Source organism: Pseudonaja textilis, chromosome 2, assembly GCF_049901715.1.
Source record: "Pseudonaja textilis isolate UNSWEBS1 chromosome 2, rPseTex1.2, whole genome shotgun sequence".
NCBI classification, from domain to species: domain Eukaryota; kingdom Metazoa; phylum Chordata; class Lepidosauria; order Squamata; family Elapidae; genus Pseudonaja; species Pseudonaja textilis.
In genome coordinates, this window is record NC_141991.1 from 49,740,805 (window position 1) to 49,764,971 (window position 24,167).

A 24,167-nucleotide genomic window follows, 5' to 3' on the forward strand; every position below is an offset into this window, starting at 1 on the left:
GACCATCCACAGCTTCAGACTGCGGGTCCCTCTCAGAGGCTTATTGGACCAGCATTTCCCTCAGGTACCCCCCCAAATGGGGCTCTCTATTTCCCCAGACATGCCCCCACAGGGCCTGCATGACCTGGGAGACAAATTTGATCGGATTGAACAAATGGAAGAGGGGTCAATTCTCACCATAGACCAGGGCTTGTCAGAGGTGGACCCATTGGAGAAGGGGATGTCAGACGATGAGGGCCTCACTCCTGACCAACCTGTATGTACGGGACTGTTTTGCCCACAGTTATTTAAATCTTTGTTGTTTAAGGCTAAGAATACAGCACGCCTTGACAAAGCGAACCCTCCCCCCCAACCAACTGAGATTCCAGGGGAAGCAGAGGATCTAATATTCTCCCAACCGGTCACTGAAGCGGACGTAATTCCCATTCCTCATATGTTTTCTGACCTAGTACAGAAGCAACGGGCTGCTTCAGCATCATACCCTGCCCCTACAGGATATGATAAAAAAATATATAATTTGGCACCCGAGTTTTCCAACTTCCTCAATACTCCGGAAGTGGATGAACTGATAATTGCCCTGGCATCCTCTTCCGCTAGTCCAAGAGAGGCAGAAGAAGCCCTCAAACCTGAGGAGAAGAGGGCGGAACTGGCTATCTGAAGGGCACACGTTTTGGATGCATGGGCCATTAGAGCGGCCATAGCCTCATATTTTCTACTAGGTCATCCCTTAGATGGCTTTGCCACCTGAGGGATATTATTCCACCTTCTAATATAAGGGCACACCGATACGTTGCCAAGTTGATTGCTGCTGCAGAATTTTCTGCGGACGCCACCTTTAATGCTGTAAATTTTTCATCAAGGGCCATTGTCTCAAGTCTCAGCAAGGAGACTACTCTGGCACAGACATTGGCAAGCTGACACTAAACATAAGTGGTGGCTTGCCTCAGCTCCCATTTCGGGGGACAAGTTATTTGGCAGCGCTCTTGACCCCCTCCTAATTGAAACTAGGAGCAAGAAAAAGATTCTCCCCTCTCCTTTTCGAAAATCAGAATCCAGAACTCTCTAGTCCTTTCGAAGAGGCTCCTTTCATCCCTTTTATCAGGGACCCTATTATCCCAGATATCAGAGACCACCAGGATATAGGCAACAGTCAGACCCAAATTTGGGGATAGAAATAGGCGAGGAAGTCAAACTAAGAGGCAGTTTCATGGGTCAGGAACCAGTGCCTTCAGCTGGCCCAAATAGGGACCACCAGGATATTCCCATTGGCGGCCACCTAAAATTATTTGCCGACCAATGGGATTCCTCTACTTCTGATGCATGAGTCAGGGACACTATCAGGTTCAGCTTGGCTCTAGAATTCCAGTCCATCCCACCAAATTTTTTTGTGAGGTGCCCACTTTCCAGGGATCCCGGGAAATGGTCTCTTATGCAAACGTCTATAAGACACTTATTGGAGATCTGGGCCATTCAACCTGTCCCACCTGACCAGCAGGGTCAGGGCTTTTATTTGTACCTCTTCGTGGTTCCGAAAAGTTCAGGGGGATGGAGGGCAATTTTGGACCTTAAACGCCTGAACCGATTCCTAGTCTATTGAAAATTTAAAATGACCACTCTACAATTCATCTTGCTTAGCATCAGACGGGGTGATGTGCTTCTATAGATCTCATGGAGGCATATTTACACATTACCAATTAGGCCTTCCCACACTAAATTTCTCAGGTTCTGCTACAACAACACACATTATGAGTACATTGCTCTCCCATTTGTCCTAGCATCAGCCCCCAGGACTTTTACCAAGGTCTTGGCTGCCCTGGCCGCATTCCTCCAAGACAGGCCCATCCGCTTCCAGTGTTATTTGGATGACATTTTGCTACTGGCGTCATCCATCAGGCCAAGACGGATACTCACATTATTCTAGTGACCCTTCAACAGCATGGTTTTTCTAACAATTGGGCGAAAAGTCATTTATCATATTCTACCAAATTGATTCACCTAGGGGCTATTATTGATACTGTGGAAGGCAAGGTCTTCCTCTCCCCAGACAGGCAGGAGAGCATCAGGGGACTGGCACAGGAGATCAGAACCCTTAAAAGGGTACAACTAGCTCTCCTATCTCAATTACTAGGGAAGATGATTTCTTGTATTTCCATTATTCCTTGGGCTTGTTTTCATACAAAAAACTTGCAATGGTTCCTGTTGCTCTACCAGCACTCTGGGAGAGACAAAGCCAAAATTCATGTCATAGTTCCATCAAATGTCCTGAAATCCTTGCGATGGTGGACACACTCTACGATCAACAGGGTTTGTCCCTTCAAGGATCCATACAGATCAACAATCATGACAGATGCCAGCCTAGTGGGATTGGGGAGCTCACTATCTTTCACACATGGCGCAAGGTCTTTGGACTGTCCCAGAGAAGTTGCACAACTGGTTAGAGCTGAGACCGGTCCACCTGGCCCTCTGCAAATTCGTCCCACAGCTTTGGTCCAAACACGTCCTTGTCTTAACAGACAACATAACAACAAAGGCCCATATAAATGGGAGCACTCATTCCAGTCAATTAATGAAAGAGGCAGAAAGATTGTTCCTGTGGGCGAGCACAATCTCCTCTCCTTCAAAGCGGAACATATATCGGGACTAGCAAACGTCCAGGCAGACTGGCTCAGCAGGGCCACGATCGACCAATCCAAGTGCCGCCTGGATCCAAAGATCTTTCAGGAGGCAGTCCAGAGGTTGGGTCAACTGGTTATGGACCTGTTTGCCTCCCCCCTCAATGCCCAACTACTGTGGTTCATTTCGCAATATCCATTGCAGGGGGCAGAGGATGTCAATGCCCTCCGTTGTTGCTGGCCTCCCGGACTGCTATATGCATTTCCACCCCTCCCCGTGATTCCCAAACTGATCCAGAAGCTTGTGGAGGATAGGGTAGAATTGTTGTTAGTGGCTCCTTACTGGCCACGGCGCACATGGTTTGCAGACCTGAGGACCTGTCAATGGAACCGCTGTGGAGGATCCCATCGTCGGTCGTCTAGCTGTCTCAAGGTCCAGGTCTACATCCGGACCCGCAATGGCTCAACCAAGCCATATAGAAATTGAGCGGTGATGTCTGAGAGGCTAACACATTTCCAGTCAGGTCATTCACACCATACAAGTGGCTAGACGTCCTGTGACAAACCGTATCTATGATGCCACCTGGTCCATCTTCTGCCGTTGGTTTATGAGGTCTCAGATTGACCCCACTTTTCCATCTGTAGCACAACTATTGGATTTTTTGCAGGAGGGCCTGAACAAGGGTCTATCACCAAATCCCCTGCAGAGACAAGTGGTGGCCCTAGCTTTGGCATCTCTTGAGGGGATCTCACCTCCATTTCCCATCATCCACACATTCACAGTTTCCTCCGCGGTGCTAGGAACTTGCGGCCCCCTGTAGTACACCATTACCCGACTTGGGATCTCAACAAGGTGTTAACGGAACTTACTACCAGTCCTTTCAAACCCCTAAGGACCACGACCCTCCGTTTTCTAACTTATAAAGTTGTCTTCTTAATTGTAATTACATTAGTACGAAGAATCTCCGAACTGGCAGCCTTATCTGTGCGAAAGGATCTCTGTATCATTCATTCAGACAGAGTTATCCTTAGACCAGACCCAACCTTTACTCCAAAAATCAATTTGGCATTTCACAGAGCACAAGAGCTGGTGCTCCCAAATTTTTGTCCAGTTCCATCTCACAGACTCGAATGCCAATGGCATCGTCTGGACGTCAGAAGGGCTCTACGCATATACCTAGATCACATGGTACCCTTTAGGAAAACAGAGGTCCTCTTTGTGTCCTTTCAGCCTAACACTCTCGGACGCAAAGTTTCCTCTTCCACCATTGGCAGGTGGTTGAGGGCCACAATCTCTAAGTCATATGATTCCTACTAGCTACCTATACCCAAAAGCATAACAGCTCATTCCACCAGGAGTGCAGCAACATCAGCAGCATGGGCCACGCAAGCGACAATAGAGGAGATTTGTTGAGCGGCAACCTGGGCTTCGCCCTCGCCATTTATTAGGAATTATAAAATCGATGTCTTTGTATCCGCTGAGGCTTCATTTGGTAGGAGGGTCTTGCAATGAGTTCACACGGACTTGGAGAGGACATCAATCCAGATGGAGTCCCTTCCTTAGGACAGTTCCAAGCTTTGGTATGTCCCACTACTGGATGCTCTGAACAGCTCATGGGAGAAAGGGGTTAGTACTTACCTGATATGCCTGTTCTCTGTGAGCTGTGAAATGCATCCAGCCCCACCCATTTCCATCTGGTGGGGGTCTACTCTGGCCAAAGGTCTTAGATAGGATGAAGCATAGAAGGGGCCATCACTTCAGCTTCGCAAAAACTGGGGATGCTAAGGAGGAGCCCCGTGGAGGAGGAGGAGCATCCTCACAATTAATCCCAGCCTAACTAGGAAGAGACTGAAGCACCTCCCACTACTGGATGCTCTTCACAGCTCACAGAGAACGGGTGTATCAAGTAAGTACCAACGCCCTATTTCATAAGAAGATGCTATGAGTCATAGGGAGTTGACAGGGGGAGTGACAGAGTTCAAATATATACTAAGTACATTCAGAATCTACTAACTAGTGCTTTGTTTTGTGTAGTCTTTGTTATTATTTATAGCTTTTAAGACTGTGGCAGGGCTTTTAAAACTATACAGAAACAGAAAACTGTAGGTATTTTGTATCTTAGAATTATATTTTAATAATATATTTTTTTCTTTTTGGCAGTCCAACTAGATTCAGTCCAAGTTTGTAGAGAATGCCTGGCTTGTGCCTTATCAAACAAACTAAAAATGATCAAAATAGCATTGCCATCTTTTTTGGTAACATACATACAGGATTCTGTTTTATTTTTGTGGTATAGACCTGTACTTTCTGTACAAGGTACTGTATTACCTTGCCACAAAATATATCTATAATAATTTTTTATTTTATTTCCTTAACCTTTTCTTTGTAGGCAGAGCCTTATCTTGTCCTGCTTGAAAACAAGTCAGTCTTATGCCCCCTAAACATACTTTTATTCTAATTATGTCAAGTCTGGAGCTTTTAATGTTCCAGGTTAAACTCCTATATTTAGATTTAATGACAGAATAACAAAGAATGACAGAATAACAAAGTTGGAAGGGACCTTAGAGTCTCTGCTCAAGCAGTTCCTACATCATTCCAGACATGTGGCTGTCTAGTCTTTTCTTAAAAGCCTCCATGATTTTCTTATGGATGCAATTCCTAAAGTGTACAATGAAAACTTAATAAAAGGGTATCTTCGTGCTTTCTGGATCTCACAGAATGTGCAGTAGAGCAGTAATTGTCACATTATATTGACATTGGCTTCTAAAGGATAACTATTTAAAGTATCACTCCTTGTGTTGTATCCTTGGAATGAATAGATTTGATCTATTGATCCAGTTGCCTTAGATACTGAAACTTTAAGTTGCTTAATTAAAATGGGCAAAGATTCTGTGGATTTGAGGTTTCACATGGAGAGGATGAGTCACACAGTGTAGAAGATTTTGTAGTGCACGCCCAGAAAGGAATACAAAACATTGTGTTCTATTGGTAACACAGTGATGACAGTCCAAGGGTGATCTCAGACTCGTGTGTGTGCGCATGTATTCCAAAAAAATAGGCCTTGTGTGGAAAATACAAGGTCCCAGAGGCAAGTAGAAACTGAAATAAATCTAAGACTTATGTGAAAATAATATTCATCTTTGACTGAGAAAAATGGCTGAAGTAAATATTCTGTTTAGATTAGCTCTTGTAGGCTTCCTTGAGAAAAACTGCATCTTTTCATGGGGTTGCATGCTTGCTATATATTACACTATGTCATCCCTTGCATATGGAATTTTATAAGGCTTCCACTACCACCATCACTATCCATCTTGAGGGTGAGGGAATTTCTTTGCTTTTATACAATGTAATTCCTGTCTGGTGCTTTCCATTACACTAGCCACCAGAAGACAAGCATTATGATCCATTTCATTCTACATGTAGTCCTGGATATATGACCACAATCGGGTCCATAATTTCCATTGCTAAGTAAGACAGTGAATTTTTTCCCATTTTACAATCCTTTTTGCCACAGTTGTTAAGCGAATCACTGCAATTGTTAAGATAGTAACATGGTTGTTAAGTGAATCTGGCTTTCCTATTGTCTTTGCTTGTCAGGAAGTTGCAAAAGGTATCACATGACTCCGGGACATAATAATCATAATTATATACCAGTTGCCAAACCTGCGAATTTTGATCATGTGACCATGAGGATGCTGCAACAGTCATAAGTCATTATTTTCTGTGCTATTGTAACTTTAAATGGTCATTAAACTAATAGTTGTAAGTAGACTACCTATACCTGGGAATAGTACCTGTAACAGGGACATCACATAATGTAACATCTAAGGGCTTAAGGAAAGGTGAGCTGTATGTACCAATAGATACTATATAACTCACTGAGAGTGCCATTATTAGGATTTGGATAGCTGATAAAGATGAGCCACTATTTATAGTCATCTGAAGCACAAAAGTCCCCGAGTTCAATTCCTAGGAATAACATCTGGCTGCCTATGCCTAACAAGTCTTATAAAATGGATCATGTGGTGCCTCCTGGTTGTCAATACATCTAATAGGATGAGATAGGAGAGAAAAATTGCCAAAGAATATCTTGTAATTGGGCTGATTGTCATGCCAATTTACACTTGTATTTAGTTTTTTTCCTATCTCTGTTCTGACTGTTTTCTCACTTGCCTCATTCCCCTTGGGGCATGCACGTACCAAGGAACGAGCCAACTTTGCTGAGCATCAACCTCAACAATATGTCTCGGTGTTCCTAGATACTATATTGATAATTTCTTAAAATGTCTGAAAGCAGATTGTGAATTAACATGAAATTTTTCTATTCAGAGAAATCCACAATTTTTATTATGCATGACCGAGATCTTGGGTATATATAGAGTAATTTATGCACAGGAGGTACTTCTACCCACAGCTCTCATATATTCTTCCCATTCTCAACATTTTTAAGAAAGCACTAAACCCTTCTAATTAGCACCAAACCAGTACTCATTAATAACATGAAATTAAGCAATAGTAGACATCCCTTTTAAGTGTTAAATGAATAGTAAAAATATTTCTTTTTCAATTTGAGATTAATCACTTGAGTATGGAGATGCTGACTTACAGAATCATTACCTTTTAGCTAATTGCATATAATGCCCATTGGGAATACAACATTCTCCAGAATGGTTTCGACAGGATCCATGCATGGGAAGTATTCAGCTCTGTTCGGCTATAGACTGAATAGAAAAACTGAAGACACACCCCTTCTGTGCCACCATCCCTAATTCTTCTATTCAGTCTTGGCTGAGATAGATGTCTCCTATATTGCTCCTCTATACTTTTTAGTTGGCAGTATTTTATTTAGATTTTTTATTTTGGACTAACCACACAACAGTCCTTAAGGGACTAATAGCACCACAGGTTTCTCAACATTCTCAGTGCTTACTACAATCATAAGCCTTGGTTCTTTGCCTATCAGCTTTACAAGGAAAGCCACAGCGACTGCCCTGATCTTTCAAAGATCTCTCCCAAAGACCTAGAAAAGGAATTTGGGGGCATCGCAGAGACTTTTGCTGGCTGGGCAGCCTGCCTATTTAAGGGAGTGCTAAACAGCCTGAGCATAGTTGGCACTTTAATCAGGAATAACGCCGAGAGCCTTCGCGCCAAACAGCTGACGGAGAGATGGCTCAGATCGAAATCAGAAGGCTCCCTGATCGAAAAGCCTGTCAGACAGCCTGCCTAAATAAGGGAGTGCTGTCTAAGCAGAGCTGCAGTGCTAGCCATAACGAGGTTCCAGCAATGGTAAAATCAATGCAGCAATGGTTAAAATTGGCGGGAGCGCCATTTTGTAAAAGCAGCCATTTTCTAGCCAAATCTAGTGTGCCTCACGACTCGAACTGTACTGCTCATAGACAGTTAACCTTGAAAGATTCTGGTTATTGAGCTATTTAATTGTTTTGAAATTGGCGGAATTCTGTCCTGAGGGGCAGAGCCTCAGAAAAAGACAAAAGGTTTTTTTCCTCAGTTTTTCTACTCTTGACTTATTAATAGTGGCTTTCTTAAAGGATTTGATCAGATGCATTACAATTAATTATTATTTCTATTTTTATTTGATATAGTCAGAATACTGTTACCGTCATTTATAGACATTATGGAGGAATCTTGCAACGCGCTGTCTCCACAACAGATTGCTTCCACTCAGCAGAAAGGTAGGGTAAAAGAACCTGTAAGACCAAAGGATCAGTTCAGGAGGCAGCTGATAAAATCAGGGCCAGGGCCAGGGTCAGGGCCAATGCTAACAGGAAAACCAAAGCTGATGAGCAGGCTGAGCGTAGACTACATAATGCATTGGTAAAGCAAGTAAAAAAGAATTCAAAAGAACAAATGAAGTCACTGCAATTAAATCCTCCTAAGGAGGATCACACAAGTCAGTCAATTCTCTCCCAAGTGGGATCAGACATGGACAATTTTGGCCAAATAGTTACAAACATGCAGGACTTTGAACTACCAGGGTGTTCTTTCTGGAGTCATCCAGTACCAATGGCTCCTCCTTTACCTAGACCAGTGCCAATGCAACACCCTGAAACAGGAGGGCAGTTAATGCCACTGGTTGTCCAGCAGTGGTTTACACAACTTTTTGGTCAGGGAATGATGGGGGACTTCAGACGAACATTCCAATTCAAGCAGAGTCTACAGTAGGTCCCTCCCATTGTAGGAAACATTCCCATCCCCCTAGATAGACTTTTATGACTAAAACATGTTCTCCTGCTACATCAGAGGATGAACAATCCGATTATTCAGTAGAGGAAGGAGAAATAGAATCTCTGTCTGAAGAGGAGACAGAACCAGAGATATCAGATACCAAAGGCCTATTTAAACCACATTTATTTAAAGCATTATTAGCCAAGGCCAAGAACGCAACCAGCCTAGAACTGAACAGAGACATTTTGTGTTACTCACAAAACAGGGGGCAATGCAGCTCTTTTCATGGACCCAAAAGTGGAAGCAGAAGTTATCTCTTCCTACAAAATATTCTTTAATATGGTGCAGAGACAATTAGAATTTCCCAGTTTGGGTCCTGGGGTAACTGCATTTGACAAAAAATTTACAATATAGACACACCCTTAACAGCAACTTTGCATCTACCCAAGGTTGACGACCCGGTTCTAGCTTTAGCATCTGCTTCAACTATTCTCAACGATGAAGATTATGTCCTAAAAGGAGAGGACAAAAAGTCTGATTTAATGTGCCGAAAGACACACCAGGCAGCTGCATGGGCAGTCAAAACTGCCACAGCGGCATCCTTTTTCACTAGGGCAGCTGTGATATGGCTAAGACAAATACAGCAGCAGGTACCAATAGACAATATAAGAGCCAACTTAGACTTTAACAAAGTTATTGCTGCATCAGAATATTCGGCAGACGCAACTTTGAACTCTGTTAAATTCGCCTCATGGGCCATGTCTTTGGCGGTAGCAGCTCGCAGGTTACTCTGGCTCAGGTATTGGCAGGCAGACACCAAGAAGAAATGGAAGCTGGCGTCTGCACCGTACAAAGGTGGAAAGCTATTTGGTGCACCCCTAGACCCTGTTATTGTCGAAGCATGGGATAAACGTAAGATATTGCCGTCAGTCTTAAAGCAGACAGACAACAAATTCTCACCCTATTACAGATGTTCCTTTCACGCACCTTTCTACAGGTCTACCAGCCAAAGAAGTCAAGTAAACTTCAGCCAGAGGCAAGATTTTGAACAGACTCAAGGGAACCGTGAAAGGCAACCACAGACCAAATGGTCATTCCATGGTTCATCGAACAGACTGTTCCAAAAATACAAATAGGCACTTGGAAGCTCCTGTTGGTGGTAGATTGCAAAGTTTTGCAGACCAGTAGGAGCAAACGGATCTTTGGGTTGGACAGACAACAAGGGAAGGTCTGGCACTTGAATTTTGAGCCAGGCCCCCCAAATTTTTTATCAGGTGTCCAGTATCTTCAAATGTACACAAAAGGAGAAAGGAGAAAGATGGAGGAAGCAATTCAGCACCTCCTAAGAATCCAAGCAGTGGAAGCAGTCCCAGAGGAGGAACAGGGACAAGGCTTCTACTCTTGTTATTTGTTGTTCCCAAATCATCAGGTGGATGGAAGGCTATTTTAAACCTGAAAAGACTAAACTCTTTTTATTATTTATCATAGGTTCAAGATGCACATACTTCAATCTATTTTGAAGAACATGAGACATGGGGACTATTTAGTTTCAATTGAACTTACCAAAGCGTATCTGCATATTCCAATCTTACCTGACCACTGCAAGATTTTGTTATGCAGGTCGACACTTTCAGTATAGAACACTTCCCTTTGGGTTGGCATCTCTACCCAGGACATTTACCAAAATCCTGGCAGCTATATCAGCCCACCTTAGAACTGTTCTAATTAGATACTTGGATGATATCTTAAAACAATCAGTCTCCCATGAGTTAGCTATTAGAGACTTGATCATCACCTTACAAACCTTAACAATCCCATGGATTCTTGGTTAATCAGGAAAAGAGTCATTTTGAACCATTTACCAAACATTTAGGGGCAATAATAGATTCGGAATTAGTTTTAGTTTTCCTCTCAGCAAAGAAGAGAGGACATTAAAGCATTAGCAGCTCATTTCTTTTGCACAAGAAAGGCATCCCCAGCCCAAATGTCAAAATTACTAGGCAAAATGATATCCTGCCATGTGCACAACTGTATTCTTGTGAATTGCAGTGGTTCTTGTTACCTTTTCAGAGATCCATGAAAGGTAGCTCTTCCATCCAAATCAGATTGCCAACCAAGGTTTTAACATTGCTTTGGTGGACTTCTTCGGCATTAGATAAAGGATGCTCCTTTAAAGACAGGGAGTTTACAACAATAACTACCGTTGCTAGTCTCTCTGGATGTGTGGGGGGGTATTGTCGAGACAAGGTAGCACAGGGCATTTGGAATGATAATGACCTCAAACATAATATCAATTGGTTAGAATTAAGAGCAGTACACCTAGCTCTCAAGGAATTTGAGGCAATAATCTGGGGACAAGATGTGTTAATCCTAACAGACAATGTGGCTGCTAACATGCTGATTAATCATCAGGGAGGAACACAGTCCAAGTCACTACAAAAAGAACCTTCCTGTCTCTGCAGATGGGCAGAGAAGAATTTGCTCTCAATCAAAGCTGAACATATTTCAGGGACACAAAATGTCAGGGCAGATTGGCTAAGCAGATCCACGATAGATCAGACAGAGTGGACTTTGCATCCGCTTCTTTTTCAAGAAATTTCCAACCGATTTGGCCACCCAATATTGGATCTGTTTACATCTGAGACAAATCATCAACTGCCTCGTTTCTTCTCCAGATTTCCGTCTCTTCGCTGTCAGTGGCCAAAGGGACTCCTTTATGCCTTCCCTCCATTACCTCTCATCTCAGCAGTTGTCAGGAAGACCTTACAGTAGAAAGCAGAGATTATCCTTGTGGCACTGTATTGGCCCAGTGTCAGTGTCATGTCCTTGGAGGATTCCTCCTGAAAGGGTTTCAGCCAGGGGCCAATTCAATATCTAGAGCCTCAATGGCTTCAATTGGTCACCTGGCACTTGAGAGGAGACTGTTAAAAAAGGTGGATCTTTTCACACAGGTTATTTACGCTAACAGGCAGACAGAAGACAGTCCACTATTAGGATTTATGAGACTACTTGGAGAGATTTCTATAATTGGTTCAAGGATAAAGGTTCAGATCCTGGGGAGGCTTTGATCTCCCAGGTTTTAGATTTTTTACAACAAGGATTGGACCAGGGTCTTGCTCCAGCAACTCTCCGTAGACAGGTTGCAGCGCTCTCATTGATACTTTCATGTACAAGTTCAGATTTATTCGTGTTTTCTTAAAGGGGCAGCAAATTTAAGACCAGGGTTCATTTATAGATTTCCATCATGGGACCTTACTAAGGTACTACAAGCCCTTACGCTTTCACCTTTTGAGCCTTTGAGAACTGTCAGCCTACAGCATTTATCATATAAAGTAATTTTTTTAGTGGCAATTATGTCTGCTAGAAAGATATCTGAGCTTGCTGCTCTGTCAGTAAAACCTGATCTCTGTATTTTTCACACCAATCGAGTTGTTTTATGATTGGATGCTACTTTTACCAAAAGTCAATTCCCATTTTCATAGGGTGCAAGAACTTGTTTTACTAAATTTTTGTCCAAATCTGTCTCACCCTAGAGAGAAATTTTGGCATACCTTAGATGTAAGGAGAGCTCTCCATATTTACATAAAAAGGACAGCTTCCTTTAGAAAGACAGAAGCCATGTTTATTTCTTATCATCAGAACTCCTTAGGACAAAAGGTGTCGTCTTCTTCCATAGGCAGATGGATTAGTGCAAACATTGCTAACATTTACAAAGCACAGGTTACCTGTTGAATCTCACATCACAGCTCGCTCAACACATAGCGCGGCCACTACAGCAGCTTGGAGTACTCAGGTTTCAGTGGAAGAAATATGTAAGGCGGCGACTTGGTCCACTCCTTCACCGTTTGTTAGACATTATAAACTTGACTGTTTCGCTTCCGCAGAAGCAGCATTTGGAAGGAGAATACTTCAAAAGGTATTGCCAGAAGAGCAGAATCATTAGAGCCAGAATCCCTCTCATCGGACATTGCTTTGGTATATCCCATGCATGGATCCTGTCAAACCCATTCTGGAGAAGGAGGGTTGGTAGACTTACGTGAGAATGCGCCTTCTCAGATGGTGTAGACAGGATCTAGACCCGCCCAATATTTCTTTTTATTTTCTCTGGCCATCGTGCTGTATATTGGACTAAAATTTAAGATATCATTGACTGTGAATGTTATACAAGATGGGACTTTTTGCAGCATCTATTAGAAGTCCTTGACTTCATTCAGAACTGGAGACGGTGGCCTGGAAGGGGTGTGTCTTCAGTTTTTCTATTCAGTCTATATCTGAATAGAGCTGAATACTTCCCATGCATGGATCCTGTCTATACCATCTTAGAAAGTGCGTTTTCAGGTAAATCTACCAATGCTCCTTCTGGCCTTTTATCAAATGTGGGAATTTATTTTAGAAACTATATATTCTCTAATCTCAATTGATATGCCCATGTATAAATGTGTAATTTGCTTACTATAGAGAAACAGTTTTTTTTCAGCTTTCAGAGTGGCAGAAGTCACGGTCCAGAAGTTGTGAACAAAGCATGCCAATGCAGCAAATCATTTCCCCATTCTCTGTCTACATGAAGGGTGTGCATATTTTAAATAGTTAACCACAGGTAGTTTAGCAAATGCCTCATTTAGCAACTGTTTGCTGTTTAGGTATTATAGTACAAATAACTTTGTGATTAATCCTTGAATTTATGACCTTCACAGGTTTATAAAGCGAAGGCAAACTGACGTAAGATTAGAGGCATACTTTGCAACCACTTTGCTCAACAATCAAGTTGCTGGTCCCAGTTGTGGTTGCTACACAAGGGGCTACATGTATATGGTAGATGGTGTAGAGGCATATAGTATGGAGTGGACATATCAGTCATTTCTGAAATAATTATCAAGTTGCAAAAATTACCTATTCTTAACCTCTAGCTTAAGATAGGGTTCTAGACTAAGCATCAATAGGGTCTCATTAGAGAGGTGGACAATATTAAAGTTACTATTTGCCTGCTAAGTATAGCTTCTATTACCTTTAAGATATAGATATATTGTTTCCTTGTGTTAATTTTACTCATATTCATGCTCCTGTTGCAATTTAATTCCAATTGTGAAAATACAGTGTGTACTGCTCAACATATCAGCATATTTCAATTCTTAATGGACACTTGCATATAATTTAATGTTTAATAAATGTAATAAAGTTGTATTTTGGCACTCAGCTGTTTCAAAACTCGATATTCAATGTGTTTTGAAGCAGAAATCTTGTACTGATGCTTGTCTTTCTCCCAGTAGTCGACGTGTAAGGAAGAACTTGCTGAAAAGAAGGACTAGTGGGGATGGAATAGAAATATTCCAGTATTTGAGGGGCTGCTACAAAGTGGAGAGCGTCAACTTATTTTCCAAAGTATCAGAGGTCAGGACAAGAAACACTGGATGGAAATTAACGATTAACAGTGGAACAGCTTGCCTTCAGAAGTTGTAGGTGCTTCATCACTGGAGGTTTTTAAGAAAAGACTGGACGGCCACCTATCTGTTTAGTTAGGGTCTCCTGCTTGAGCAAGAGATTGAACTAGAAGACCTTGAAGGTCCCTTCCAGCTCTATTCTGATTCATTGACTGATTGATGATGGCTGTCTTGTAATTTGCTATTTCTTCCAGCTGAAATAGCAGGTCATCTGGTCAGTCACATGGTTCTCCATTGTGGTGGAGATAGCATCCAGGATTGGGTTATCAGTCGCTGCTTGCTGATTGGACTGAATCTGTCAGATCTTTGAGGCCATTCCCCCATTGCTAAGGGTGCCCCAGAAATTGATTCAGTCAGCTAGCTGGACAACGTGTATTTTTTTGCTCCTACAAAATGTCAAAATCTATAGAAAATTAGGCCTAAATTACTCAAAATACAATCCTGTATGCTATTTCCTGGGCAGCCAGATGGGTCTACTACTTAGGGAGCTGTCCAAACGGAACAAATGATCGGTCGGGGCTTTGGCCCAGACCATCCATCAACAGATCGGCTGAGGATGATCTGCACTGACTGTGAGATATTTCATGGAGGTGTGTTAGACTAAACATCCACACTGTTTCCTGTGTTTGGCTTGGGAGGGCTTTTGGTGGCTTCAAACGGCTGCCTCAAAACCCTGTAATTACTGCAGCAGTGCTTTAAATGGGGCTGAAGACCAGCTGTAGATAAAGATCAGAATTAATGGGTGGACTTCTCCGGGGTAACTAGTCTGGGGGAGTTTTCTCCACGTCCTTAGAGCTGCAGGGCAATAATTCCTGAGCAAACTTGAACACTGGGGACTGTTAAGATGGCGGATTCCACCCAACACTCTAGCCGTGTGAACAGGAGAGTGGAGGAGATGGCTCGCAGGCCGTCACACACTCTCAGTCCTGCAGCCCCAAATATTTCAGCCTCCTCTGCAAGCCTCAAGCCAAGGGATAGAGCTGCAGGGGTCAAAAGAGCCTCAAGGCAGCTGAGCGGGATGAGTGCTGCAGGGATAAAGCACTAGACAGATTGTAGGCTAAGGGACAAGAAGCGGCCCAAAAGAGCTCAGAAATGGCGCCTAACAGCTCCATGACAGATTCCCGCCAAAACGAGGAGCAACCATTACAAAGAGGAGCCAAGTCTTTTCAATCTGACAGAAGTGTTTTACCAGAAGTGGCCACTGGGGGAGCTGAAGAGCCAGGATCTAATGCAAGATTCTATTGAAGGCTCTGAAATTAGAAGTTTCTTTTTTGTTTGCCCATAGAACCAGAGTGGCCCCTGAGACCACCTTTACTTCCACATCAGCGGGACAAGAGCCGGAATTCCAATTTAACATGCAGGCTCTGTTAGCTGAGACAGTGAAGCAGGGTGTATCAGCTGTCTTAAAACAAACCAGGCAATCACCTTCTGAGGCTTCAGTTTCCTCCTCAAAGCATAGCAGGAGACATCCTCATTATGAGGATGATCTCTCCATTCAGTCAGGGTCTGCTTCTTATGTTCCTTCTGGGAGTACTCATTACAATCCATCTGACATAGGGCAGCTGATATATAGAAATTATTCTGATGAGGGCCTTGATTCTGACCAAACTGCAATTTCAGGCCTTTTCCAGCCTGCCATATTCAAGTCGTTCCTCTTTAATGCCACAGGGCTAGGCATGGCTCCTGAACCACAGGAGCCAACAGATCCTTCCGAAGACCCCAATGACCCATTGTTTTCGGAAAAGACCATAACAGCAGATGTCATCCCTGTGCCAAAGATGTTCACAACAGTCATCCAAAGGCAGTGGTCTTGTCTTGGGTCAGGTCCAAGCCCTTCCTCCCTGGACAGAAGGTTGTTCAGTGTGGGAGCTGATTTCTCCAAAGCCTAGAAGTGCCCGCTGTGGATGCCCCAGTAGCGGCCGTACAATCCAACTCTGATATTCCTGGGGAGCCCGAGGACTTGTTGAAGGCAGAGGACAAGAGGACTGAACAAATGTTACAGAGAACCCATCAGTCAGCAGCATGGGCAGAGAAGGTGTCATGACCCTGTTGGAGACTGACTTCGAGGGAGAGGAGGAACAGAAAGGTTCCACGGCCGCATCCTTTTTCAACAGGGCATCTCTCATCTTGCAAGAGAGAATTCTACTTGAGTATGTCAGGTCACACCAGCATATAAATAAGCTCCTAGCATCTGTGGAGTTCTCAGCTGATGCCACTCTCAGTGTAGCCACATTTGCCTCTAAGATGATAGGATTGGCTATAGTCTCTCGCCGCCTGCTCTAACTCAGGCAATGGCAGGCTGATATGAGACATAAATGGAGGTTGGCCACTGTCCCCTTTAAGGGGGAAAAATTGTTTGGAGAAGCCCTGGACAAGGTGCTGGTGGACTCCAAGACAAGGGGAAGATCTTACCTTCCAGATCCAGAAGGGGTGACTTCCGATCGGTGCCTTATTTCAGACATCCCTACTATAGGACACCCAAAGCTGGAGGGGGGTTTCTAGACCCCAGAGGCCTTTCATCCCCAGGCAGGATCAACCTCAGGACAGGACAGGTAGAAATCACCCACTTAATAACAAGTGGTCCTTTCAGGGGGCTGGGGGTTGTCCCTTCCGACAATCCAGATAAACCTGCTGTCAACCCTCCCATTGGGGGACATCTGGTCTTGTTTGCTAGGCGCTGGGAGGAAGTAACCACAGACACCTGGGTCCTGGAGATGGTCCATTTTCGGACCTTTCCCTAGAGTTCCTCTCTATACCCCCCGAGGTTTTTCATTTGTTGTCCTGTTTCTAAAAACAGAGAAAGGTCCTCATGGAAAAAGCTATTCAGCACCTGCTGGAGATCCAGGCTATTCAGCCGGTGCCTGAGACCCAACAAGGTATGGGATTTTATTCCATCTTGGTTGTAATCCCAAAGGCCTCGGGGGGATGGAGGGCAATTCTGGATTTGAAGCATCTTAACCACTGGATAAAATACAGGTGGTTTAAGATGTATTCTCTCCAGTCTATTCTGAAGGAAATTAGGGAAGGGGATTTCTTTATCTCCATAGATTTAACTGAGGTCTACCTTCATGTTCCCATTCTTCTGGCCCTTAGGAATTCCTCAGGTTCTGCTATAACAGTAGGCATTTTCGGTACAGGGTTTTGCCCTTTGGGCTTTCATCTGTTCCCAGAACATTTATGAAGCTATTGGCAGCTCTGGCGGCCCACCTTAGGCCATTCCAGTCAGAGTCCAGTGCTATCTGAATGATATACTGGTCCAATCATCCTCCCATCTTGAGCAGCAGAAAATTTAGAGATCACCATTCAGGTGCTCCAGGAACATGGCTTCTCTGTCAACAAGGCCAAGAGTCACTTCACTCCCACCAATAGTTTGCTCCATCTGGGAGCTATAATAGATACCATTTCCTGCAGGGTGTCCTTATCCCAGGAGAGTCAGAAGAATATCAGGGAGTTGATTGGGCAAGTAAAATCTAAGAACAGGGTACCCCTGGCTATATTTTCTAAACTCCTGGGTAAGATGATGTCATGCATTAATATAGTGCCCTGGGCTAGATTGCATGCCAGGGCACTCCAACGGTTTCTTCTCCCTTATCAGAGGACAGGTAGGAGTTGCTCCCATTCCCAGGTCAGATTAACTCTGCAAGTCATTAAGTCCTTTCAGTGGTGGTCTTCTGAGGCCCCTTCCTTAAGGCTCTTATTCAAGTACCCTGACAGGCTGGTGCTGACCACAGATGCCAGCCTTTTTGGCTGGGGAACCCATCTCCAATCCAGGATGGTTCAGGGACAATGGTCCCAGGCAGATTTGAGCCATAAAATTAATTGGCTAGAACTTAGGGTGATCCATCTGGCCCTGAGGCAATTAGAGGACACAGTTTCAGATAGGGACATCCTGGTCTTAACTGACAATGTGTCAACCAAGGCGCATATTAATCGCCAAGGGGGAACACATTCAAGACCAGTGATGCTGGAAGCAGAACAGCTCTGCCTATGAGCGGAGGGGCACCAGGTATTGCTCAGAGCTGAGCACATTGCAGATGTAACCAATGTTGAGGCTGACTGGCTTAACAGAGCCACCATAGACCACACAGAGTGGCGTTTGCACCCCACTTTGTTTCAGGAGCTGTCAGAGCGCTTTGGTCTGCCAGCAGTGCATCTCTTCACCTCTCAGGACAACGTGCAACTCCCGAGATTCTACTCCAGGTTTGCGATTCTGGGGGCGGAAGGGAGAGATGCCTTATGCAGTCCTTGGTCGAGGGAGCTTCTCTCTGCCTTTCCTCCTCTGCCCCTGATCCTAAGGGTGATTCAGAAACCTTTGGGGGAAAGAGCAGAACTCATACTTGTGGCTCCTTATTGGCCCAGAAGGCCATGGTTTGCAGACTTAGTAAACCTATCTGTGTCCCACCCTTGGAGGATGCCGGTGGACAGAATGTCTCTCAGTCAGGGACCAGATTTACACCAGGAACCCCAGTAGCTTCAATTGACTTCAATTGAGCAGGGATCTCAATGAGCAGGCCCACCCCTGTCTAGGGGACTGCACTAGGCCCACCGTAGGACAGTCAGCTTTGGTATGTCCCATTCCTGGATGCTATTTCTACCACAATGGAGAAGGGTCATTGGTTCTTGCCTGATATGAACTTTGACCTCTTTGGGTGGAGATAGAATCCAGCCCCACTCTGATGTGGGTCGTTCCGAATCCAGTGGAGCACGTTATTACAACAAGAAAACATGTCAGTCTGTCACTATTCCTTCGCCAATTTCTGGGGCACCCTTAGCAACAGGGGAGTGTCCTCAAAGATCTGACAGATTCAGTCCAATCAGCAAGCAGCGACTGATAACCCAATCCTGGATGCTATTTTCATTCAAAGAGAAAGGTTGTATCAGGCAAGAACCAACGACACTTTTCTCTTTACTCATCAGTTTGAATATTTGGCTCATCTTATGGAACAAATTACTGACGAGGACCAAGGCTCCACTGTATCTTACATTTATAACAAATTAGAACAAAAGGACAGAAAAAGTCATTTTTTGAAATAAAGAAGATACAAAGAAGCCATATTAAGCTAGCTTGGTAACAAAAATGCTGCAAAGTATAATATATGTGAACCAAATATCTCAACCTCTCAAACTGAATATACAGTATTCTGAAAAAGAATATTGTTCTCACATGCTTCAAATCTTTATAGGATGCCTTTTTTTGTTCAGAAAAAGGAAATTCCTTGTGTATTCTTCATGGATCACCAGTCATAAAAGTGCCGACAGCACATACAGACTTATGTGTGTCAGAAATTATAAAAATTGGCCAATATTACAAATAAAGAATTTGAAAACAGATGCAGTAAAGCACATACTTCACCATAACACAACAAAGAAGCTTTTTTAAAAAGGCATTGTGAGCCATTCTTTTTCTTTCAGCAGACTATCCTTTGTGAAAATGAAGACCTAGCCAATTTGAACACCAGAGGGTGGTATATACTAGTTTTTTTAAATAATACAGTGTATTAATTTTCTGTATACAGTACTGTTTTTGCTTGGAAGGAAGACCAGGAATTTTGCCCTAATAAATAATTTTAAAATGGATATCTTACCTAAGATTTGCTGATTGAAAACATTTTCCTGCATAATTTTCTTTGGGAGAATCATTTTAAACGCAGAAGATCAGGAGCCAAGGCTGTTCAAATAATATAGGTTTATTAACATTCTCTACAAGAATCTGAACTGCTGACAATCAAAGCAAATTGATTTTAGATAAAAGTCTGTGGAATTGAAGGTGGACTTGACTTAGATCTCTTATGAGCACGAAGGGATTCAAGTCTAATGATGTGCTTTACTTCTCCCTCAGGCTCATCTCCTATAAAAATTGTTTAAAGTCATCTTCTTTTGGGGTAAATAAGCTAATAATTTCCATAAAGAAGATGTGATGTTTCCTCAGTTATTAATTTTAAATACTTGCTTTTAAAAGAGGCAAGTTTGAAGTACTTCTGTTAATTTGTGCAGGATACTTCTGTTGTCCAGTGGTATATTAGTCCTTTTTTAGCCACTCTGGAAGATAGTGGGGTTGTGAAGCTGCAAGAATTTGAAAGCCTGTCATGAGTTCCCAATTGGAAATCTGTTTTAGTTAATATGTCATTTTAGTCAACATGCATTTGATGAGGCAACTTAACACATAACACATTTTGCTGAGATGTCTAAAAGCTGTAGATTTGAGTTAAGGAAATATTTGAATAATTTCCATTTTATTATGCAGTTTGCTAGTCCATATATCTGTACTGAACAACCTAACACTTACTAAGCATTAAAGTACTGAAAACTTAGTGATTTGAATCCCTTAAAGTGCTTTTTATATAAGCATTGATTTTAACAGAGCCCCGGTGGCGCTGTGGTTAGAGTGCAGTACTGCAGGCTACTTCTGCTGTAGCTAGCTGCCTGCAATTTGGCAGATCGAATCTCAGCAGGCTCAAGGTTGACTCAGCCTTGCATCCTTCTGAGGTGGTAAAATGAGGACCCAGATTGTTGGGGGCAATATGCTGACTCTGTAAACTGCTTAGAGGGGGCTGTAAAGCACTATAAAGCGGTATATAAGTCTAAGTGGTATTGCTATTAATAGTAAAGGTATACTTGATTCTAATGTGTTTATGGTAAGCTTGCCCTGTTTTCTTTAAACTTGTATCATTCTTGTTTTGTTATTGTAGAATTGTTCTGTAGCCATAAATGGAAACTTTCTTTAACATGTACAATTCATGTTAAATGTTGACCTGTATATAGGCTATATAAGAGTTTTGTTTTCTTGCTGTTTTAATAATTGTTGAGAGGAAGCAACACAAGTATAATGTGAGAACCTTACTGCTGGGGTTTCTGGCTACTCCTTTGATTAAAACTCCATCTGTATACAAACTAACACAACAGCTGAGGCTTAATTTTACTTCTAGAGCTTTTAAGGAATTATGCTGCAGGCTTAATACTACATACTTTGAAGTGTCCTACATTCATATTCATCTTTCCTGGTAAAACAGGGACTGCATATTTATTCAATAATATCTGCAAGATCACTTTATTGACTCAGTATAAAATTCAACCACACAAAATGTTGCAAATCTTTGGTTGACACCACTGCATCTTCAAGAATATGTCTTACATCAACTTCTAAAAGGTGTATTTAGTACACACAAGTAACACCTCTGTGAGAATGCCAGCTGAGAAAAAAAAACCCAAATCCTCTAAATCACAGGTGTCAAACTCGTTACATCATGTTGCTGTCACATCATGTTTCCTGACGATTTCCCCCTTCACAAAGCTGGGGTGGGCTTGGCCTCCACATGGTGCATGGTCCATGGGCTGCCAGTTTGACACCTCTGTTCTAAATCTTCACAGTATAGCTCTAAACAAGTCAGATGTTTAATGTCAGATGCTTAATGTAAATCATAATAAATCACTCTGGTTTCCAAATGGTTTGAATATTAATCATACTTCTCACAAACTATGAAGAATTATTGGATGCATTAAATAGCATTAGCTTTAAAAATGCACAAAAATCAGTCCTACAAATTATTTGCCATGTATTTTAAGGAACATAAGCTATACTATTAGAAAGAATTGCTTTTGCAGGAAATCCAGTCCTATAGCAGGTCTGTTACTCGAATGCCAGGATTCCCAAAATGGGCCTTGGCTGGGTTAATAAGAACCCTTATTTGCATAATATAAGTAACTTGTTTTCCCCTAATTTCTTACATCCCTAGTAAAAGTATATATAATTTCTTTTTCACATAAAAATGTGAAAAAGAGGGATTAAGAAAACAATCTACACAGGAAAAAAAAGTCAGGTTGTGAATGTACACAGAATCCTAGTTCTCCCAGCAAGATAGTTGGGCTCATTTATACCATGTGTGGTCTCTGGCTACAGATAGGTGTTGTTTAATGACTGTAATTGGTTCTGGTGATTGAGTCTTTAGTGAATTGTCACTAAGTGAAAATTACATAACTATGTCTATGAGAACAGTTTATACTTCAGCTTTCCTTTGCTTTACAGCATCAAAAGGATTTGACCTCCAAACAGCTAGGTTAGCCTAAACAGCAAGGAGAGTTTCCAGAACTTAACTCACAGGAAGCTGGGTAAAACAGCAAATCTTAACCCTTTTTTACCTACTCTCATATCCTTTGGAATATTCATCCAGGTGCTAAGATAATTAGCCAGAAGAGAATTGATGTTTGTATTTACATTCATTGGAGAGGAGAGGATTACAAGAGAGTAAGCAGGCACAAAATAGGGAACACATGTAACAAGGAATGTGCTGATGCTGGCTATTTCCTAGCTTGCTTGCAGCTGCATGCTATGAGCTGCTTAGGAGATAAATAAAATCTTTTAGCATGAAATTGATTAGGTTCTTGTCCGTGTCAGGCAGAAATACAAGCTGGCAGGAGGCGCTAAGTTTACAGAGCTTTTCTTATTAATTAATCGTTAGCATATTTTAGGGATGTGCTATGCTATGGAGAAAAGCAGCTCAGGAAGAGAGATGGTTTAGGCAGTCATTTTCCAAGAGCGAAAAAGAAAAGAAAAATGCTCAAGCAGGAACCATGCATACTAATTGACTAGAATGGCAAACACATGATTGAGAGTGAGATGCTGCAGAAGTGATAAAAGCAGGCATTGGTTGCAAAGTTACTCTTTCATCACTGTAATAACTGCATATGGTCACTGTCCAAGGCAGTTGCTAAACAAGGACTACCTTTATATGTCACCTATTAATTTATATTACACTAAATATCTGTAGTTTATTAATCTTTGCCTTTCCTGGCAGTAAATACATTATCTGTTTCTAATCCTGCCGATTTAATAGTGTCTCAATTCTGTTCAGGAGATTTGGGGAAACGAACAAATGCTTGAAGAATTGTTGTAAATCAATTTTGTATCATGACAGTGTTGGGACTCCTCTTGGGGATTTATTATAATTACTCTACCTGGGCTACAAAAGTCTGAATAACACCTAGATGGAAATAAAGAAATACAGAATATGCATGGTAAACAAGCAAAGAAACAAAGCAAAAACAAAAACTGAGCAACATCAACAACAGAGACTAGTTATAATCCTCAAGACACGGATCAAAGGGGGCAGGATTTGGATCATGAAGCTGCACCCCCCCACCCCTGCTTGCAAGTTTTCCTTGCTTCCACCTGAGTATTAACATTTATTACATAACTAACTTTATTCCCCTTGGTATGTTTAAAAGCTGTAAAATAAATAAGCCTCCATACAGTTTAAACTTAATTTACCTAGCATATTAGTATTGTGTATATAAATCCAGAGGGGCCATCAAGAACTGGTGATAGAATCAAAAGGATAAAAAAAACATGTTGTTCTTTGCATCTTACAGGCCTAAAGAACAACAGCACAACTTTTCCTTGTTTCCTTCCACAAAAGCCTGGAATTTCAGAGGGGTAAGTGCTTCTATTTTAATGATTAGTATATAATATATATGTAGGTTTTCTTTCTGGTATCTGATTCTATCCACCAGAGCATAATTGCAATGTCACCTAAGGTAAGATGAGGCCATTCTACAGAATTTAAGTTCAAAACAGTCACTCAATTTGTATTTCTTTACAGGAGCCAAATTGATACAGATATTCGGCTTGTTTCATTTTTTTTATCCAGGTAGTTTACTTTTTATATAATCAAAAATGCCTGAGGACATTAATAACTGTAACCTTATCCAGACTTTACACTTGTTCCCCTTCCTAGATGGGAAATCTCATCCCTATCAGGTAAACCAGGCTACTTTAATTCAATTCTTTCTCTATGATTAATGAGGGAAAGAGGAATTGTATTCATAAGGGAAGAATGGGTCCTATATATATAGCAATAGCGCTTAGATTTACATACCTCCCCATAGTACTTTATAGCGCTTTCTGAATGGTTTATAGTGTCAGCGTATTTTCCC

The 24,167-nt window shown here is 42.2% G+C and overlaps 1 protein-coding gene across 2 annotated transcripts in view; it reads left to right on the forward strand.

Moving 5' to 3' along the window:
- ARHGEF3 (Rho guanine nucleotide exchange factor 3) overlaps window positions 1-24,167 on the forward strand; it is a 139,188-nt gene that overhangs the window by 22,673 nt on the left and 92,348 nt on the right. For both annotated transcript variants that reach the window (XM_026723740.2, XM_087923848.1), the window contains exon 3: window positions 23,604-23,667. In XM_026723740.2, the coding sequence (XP_026579525.2) occupies window positions 23,604-23,667 (64 nt within the window). The remainder of the gene's footprint in view (window positions 1-23,603; window positions 23,668-24,167) is intronic.